The sequence below is a fragment of the Morone saxatilis genome, unplaced genomic scaffold (assembly GCF_004916995.1).
Source record: "Morone saxatilis isolate NCDOM2014 unplaced genomic scaffold, NCSU_SB_2.0 Contig1, whole genome shotgun sequence".
Lineage (NCBI taxonomy): Eukaryota > Metazoa > Chordata > Actinopteri > Moronidae > Morone > Morone saxatilis.
The window spans coordinates 6,446,165-6,451,962 of NW_023339651.1; the positions used below are offsets into that span (position 1 = coordinate 6,446,165).

The window sequence follows — 5,798 nt, forward strand, 5'->3', positions numbered from 1 at the left end:
AACACACACACACATGCATACAGCACACTCTAAACAACACACAATCACAAATCCAACCTCACATACACAAACACAAATCGCACACCATGTTTAAGTTGGCATCAAAGCAGACTCGCTGATTTTATAAACAGTACCAGTGGAATAAAAAAGGTTTTGTTGAAATCCAGCAACTGTGTCACACATTTATTTGAATATGTGGAACTGGGTGTTGAGTGAGAATATTACAATGAGAACATTTTGATCTGACACTCAGGGCCAGATGAACCCACTGAGGAGACACAGGGCTGCGTGCAAAGTCCGCAGATGGAGCTAGAAGGCGGTTAGCTTAGTTTAGCAAAGTTAGTCTTGGTAGTTTCATCTGTACAAAAACAGGAATGTAGGAATGATGGTTTTAGGTGGAATCTTTTACCAAACCACTTTATCTACCCATTCAGTACTTCTGTGCAGCATTTCTGCTGGTTGCCTCGTAGTGATGACAAGAATCTGAGAAGACAGTGACCTTAGCACAAATAAATAGTTACAGCACTTCCAGATTGCAACTCCCCATTACGTGCGAAGTAAAAACTACAGTGGACAAACGAGAAAAATGTGAATGGCCGTATCCAGAGCCAGTGTTTGGTTTGTCACACACTAAAATGTAATTAGTGTAAATTTAGTGAGCTTTAGAGGTGTTGGTGGGTGCATTTTTCATCTTTGGACAAACTCGGGTATCTTCTTTCCTTCAGCTTCCTATACTCATGCTAAAATAATCTAATCACCTCATGGCTCAAGTTTACCAGAATATGCAGCATTTCAGCAAAATATCAGTTGAAATACTGAAAAAACTTGATTTTAATGCAAGGCTCCCCAAGAGAACAAGGCTTCCGGATTACTATTATTAGGACATCGGAGGCACCTTCAGGCTCTTATGATATCAGTTTATGCTTTACCAATCAAATTGACAATTGATTTAATACAACAAACCACACAGCGAACATAGGGCCTTGAGGTTTCAGACAGATTTTTTCTTTTTTACTCATACATGCCTTTCACACATCAGCTCTTCAGACATTATAATTAAATGAATTATATCTTGTTTGTTCAATCTGTACAAAACCTTAAGTGGAAAAGGGGTTTAACGGCTGGACCATGTCTGGGCTGAGAAAAGTTCGGTACATAATCCCCTACAGAACAGCAAATCATTGTTTTTACACTTTTTTACACAGGAAATATAACGTGTTAATTCGAGAGTTTTAGAGGTGCTGGCAGGTGGATTTTGTTTGGACAGAGTCAGGATAACTGTTTCCCAGTTTCATCATGCTATGCTAACCAGCTGTAGCTTTACATTAAACTTGCAGACACGAGACTGGTATCAATCTTCAGTAATAAGTCATGTATTTAACTAATGCAGAACTCATGATGATTCAATGCATGCAAAAATGAGTGCAGGATCTATGAATTCCTTTTGCTTACCATTAACGATCAAGTCGCTACGACTGTACATGATTAGTTCACACTTAACAGATCATCAGTTGAGGAACGTTCATTCACTTACTTCCTACATGAATCGATATGCAGTCAAATGTTATTCATGTAATTGTACTTGTTTCCATCTGACCAGTTTGCTTTTAAAAAAAAAAACAAAAAAAAAACAGCTTTATATTTCTATGAGAACAAATACTTTTCTGCTTTTGGAGGGAGGGGCTGAGTAAATATACGGATGTGTAACAAACTTTATGTAACTGGAATCCGGCTAATTTGGTTGCATATCAATCCATGTATGATGTAACTGAATTAACATTTCTTAACAGATCTATTAATAAGTACGAACTAATAACATAAAGTCATATTGACTTGATCATTTGTAAATGGTTCACGATACATAATTCATGCATTCAATCACCACAAGTCATGTATTAGTTAAGTGTATGATTTGTAATCCCTTATTAAGAAACTGAGTAAGTGTAATTCACAAAAAGTCAAACAATCTTTTAATCTTGTTTTCATCACTCCTTTTCTCATTACCCACCACACCTGTGTGTGTTTCTGTAGGATTCCCTCTTCCAGGCCTCATCAAGAAGAGATGTTTCATTTCAGAAGCACCCCGAATTCCTTCTACAGTTCATGTACATATTGTGACAGAATAGTATGAAGATAAACTGATGCGACACACTGCTGTATCTTTTTCTGAACATTTTATTGGTTTCCAAAAAATGCATAAAATAAAAATAAAAATTTCCTCCTAAACAATTTCAATGTAGAGGAACTGGACGCTTGAAACTGAGGAAAATTCAACCAGGGGACGGGCGGTCACAGTGACACCTTGCCCCCTCCCAGCTCCCCTTTCTTGGCCAGCGGAGGAGGCAGGAAGAAGCTGCTTTTAATATACGAGATAAAGCGACAGGAAAGGAAGGAAAAAGGAGGGGTGAGGAGTGGGAGAGCATCTATCAATTCTTGAACCCAAAAACATCTATGAAATAAAAAAAAAATCTTGTTGGGAATCCTAAACCTTGGCAATTTCACTACTAACCTTTACACCTTAAGAGTGAGAAGTCAAGAGTAATAAAATTACTATTATCTTTTATTCACATGAAGTTAAATCTAAATCCCTTTTCATTAAAGTTAAATTGAAGTGGCCGTCTCCCTTTTAGAGCACACCTCTTTCTGAATAAGGCATCTGTAGTGCTGTCAACTGAAACAACCGCGACACGAGGGGTATCTACGCGTCCAGGTTCAGCGATCACAAATAAATGGCGCTTTTAACATGTGGGCTGCCTACAACAATTATCATGAACGTTTATATGAGGGCTGCAGGAGGGACATGGTCTTTTTAATTCTGTCAGGATGTTACTCTCAGTCTGCTTTTTCTCAATATAACCCCAGGCAAAAACAAGAAGAGGGCAATATTTAAACAGAGAAGCAAACACAGTATAATGGCAGCACAAAGATCACAGGATAAATACCAGGCTAGCCAATGTCTCGCTGTATGTGTGCGTGTGTAAAAGAGGCAAAGAGCAGCGGTAAACAGTGATATGTTCTGAAGGCTGTTTAGAGGGTGGAAGAAGGCAGGAGAGGGTGATCAACAGCAGGAAGGTTAGGGGAGGGAGAGGAAGTGTGGGTCGTGATTGGCCATTTATGTGAAGGTAAGACCAGCCTCATTGTAGACTTTGAAGACCTTCTCGATGGCGTTGACATAGGCGGCTGTCCGGAGGTCCAGACCCAGGTTGTACTTGCTTGCTGTGCGCATGATTTGCTAGAAAAGGCAGAAAAGAGCATGTTATAACACCTTTGTAGGACTGACCATAAGACTAGAGCAGGAGTTGGTGAAATTAGAATAAGTTATCTTTGAATATTAAAATAAGTAACTAAAATTTCAAAAACAAAATCAAATGAATGCAATTTAATACCAGCCGAGACAATTAGTCCATCAATTTATTTTTCTTTTTAACATTTATATCACATTTTTGTCACTACTTCCCATCTGTATATAACTATAATATCCTATTATAGTTAATCAGTGAGCATGACCCGAGCACAGATAAGTGAAGAAAATCTAAATATTAACAAATTAAAAATAATGAATTTCATTACTAGTTTTCAAAAATGTAAAGTTTTTGCCAAAATTGATACAATATGCTGCTGTAGCTATCAGTAGCAAGTAGCAAAAAGGATTTAACAGCTTCCTTTTTATTGGATTCTTTTATTGGTTTAAAGCGAGATGGGTAGCATGACAGAAAACGTCTGGGAACCACTCCACTGCGCTAATATTTCCAGATTTCTGAAGTGCAATTCGTATGTTTCAAGGTTACATAATTTGGTACCTATTGACTAAAACAGGTTGGACTGTGTTATGTCCCAGCAATCACTTACCCGGGCAGATCTCTCCATGGTGTAGGCCAACCCAGAGTGGACAATATCCTTCTCAGAGGCACCCTGCAAGGAGGATGAAGGTTGAGCTCAAGTAAGAGGGACACCTCAACAACAGTGGTGTAATCACTTAGTCAATCAACAGAAAATGTATCATTATGAACAATAACAAACAATAGCTTGGTTGCATGCTTTTTACCTTTGAGAATTCAGTGCTTTTCCCCTTTTCTTATTAAGGTAAATGTAATAATTTGACTTATTTTAAGACACAACTTGGCTCTGCTAACTTATGATGGGCATTTGTCATTTTACTTGACAGCACATTGGCATCTATAATGGAAATATTAGTTACAGGGCTGATATGACGGTTTACTGAATGGCTGTGTGTATAAATGTGGGTGAGACCTTGGCAGTGCTCACTGCATCAGGACATCTGTCAATCAAGGGGATTCAGTTGCATATTTTTCACTTGAGAGAGTTCAGAACACTCCTACTCCCTTTGTGTGGCATACTGTAGGAATGTCTTTCAATGCAAACAATTATTTCAAAATACAAATCAAGTATTTCAAGTTCTCAAAGATTAGGTGTTGTGCTCCTTTTGAGTGTAGAGCACACTGAAATGATCGTGAAAGCTAAAACAATAACCTCTTTTATCCTCTCAACAAGCTGATAATATATAAAATCAACAAGTGTTTTACTTTATGTGTATTATTTATACAGTAAACAAAAATCAACTAACTTAATCTACTAATGTATGTTGTATAATAATAGTAGCAAAAATAATAAATTAACTGGAGACGATAAACATGATAAACTTTGTCACACAGTAGTGACTGAGTTTGTAACATTGTCTAAGGTTGTAGTGCTTCCATTTTTATTATCTTCAGTACGTTTGGCAACTAAACAAACGGGTCGGAGAGGACGAATGCTTTTGTCTGTGTCAGAATTTACAGAACTGTCCGTTCATTTTTGACCAGCACTAGTCTGTTCATGTGTATCAGCAGATGTTACTCACAGCAACTCTGGCCTGGAAGTCAGCAGTAGGAACGACGGGGATGGGTCCTCCCTGCTTGCCAAACTTCCTCTCTAAGCTTTCCTGCACAGACACTAGAAGGGGAAAAAAAGAGGAGAGAAGTAATTAAAGAGACATCAGAGCCCTCTTTTGTTTCTGTATCGATAACAAATACCAGTGATGACACACCCTCGTAGTGCATCTAGTTTTTCAACTTAACATCCTTCAATACGACCATACATAGTGAAAAACAGTTGTGTCAATTCATGATTGGCTGTAAGAGAACTCGACAGAGTATAAATGAAAGGGGAAATTAAAGGGGATATCCTGTCTCCTGCACAGACACTTCACATCAGCTGACACCAGTTTACAACATCACCGACGCTGCCTGAACCGCCACAGATTTGGTAAGTATGTCCTTCAAATTCTTCTTGACTGCATTTCTTTCTTTCCTGCATAGTAAAACATTATGATTATGAAAATATTATGTTGAATATTATGTTTTCCACACAGATTTGGAGTCGTCATCCAAAGCAAAAAAGTAGCCAGCTGAGGAGTCCGGGGTCCTGACTCAAAACAACACAGTAAGGTAAATTAGCTTATTTGTTTAATCCACACACTAGACTAGTAATTTAGCATGTATACTGCCTTAATGTTACCGATAACCTGTAACGCTAGCTAACCATTTGACATATTTATATCCAAACAATGATCAGGTATGTAGCGATTACTTTTAATCGTTACATACCTGAAGTGGATTGGGCAACAAGAAATTACCTACGAGCTAACGGCACTTAATAGATATTTAGAAAGACTGCTTGTGTTTCTGCCCTGACATGCAAAAGACTTGTTGCACTTTCAGAAACAAGCATTGTCCACAGCAACTCTAGTGAAGTGTAACCAGACTTTTGAGGGCCATTAACCCTTAGGGGTTCCTTAA

At 38.1% G+C, this 5,798-nt stretch overlaps 2 protein-coding genes and 1 long non-coding RNA gene across 3 annotated transcripts in view; 2 read left to right on the forward strand and 1 right to left on the reverse strand.

Moving 5' to 3' along the window:
- The window catches only part of sncgb (synuclein, gamma b (breast cancer-specific protein 1)), a gene marked incomplete in the record, with an annotated part of 12,501 nt that extends 12,335 nt beyond the window's left edge, over positions 1 to 166 (forward strand). The window contains 1 exon segment of the mRNA XM_035658964.1: positions 1 to 166.
- Positions 167 to 2,716: 2,550 nt separating this feature from the next.
- glud1b (glutamate dehydrogenase 1b) overlaps positions 2,717 to 5,798 on the reverse strand; it is a gene marked incomplete in the record, with an annotated part of 15,172 nt that continues 12,090 nt past the window's right edge. The window contains 3 exon segments of the mRNA XM_035658975.1: positions 2,717 to 3,232; positions 3,850 to 3,912; positions 4,862 to 4,953. Of these exon segments, the coding sequence (XP_035514868.1) occupies positions 3,113 to 3,232; positions 3,850 to 3,912; positions 4,862 to 4,953 (275 nt within the window).
- Positions 5,109 to 5,798, forward strand: LOC118326079. The gene is made up of 2 exons (XR_004796621.1): positions 5,109 to 5,265; positions 5,372 to 5,798. It is a non-coding gene; the product is annotated as an uncharacterized LOC118326079 (long non-coding RNA).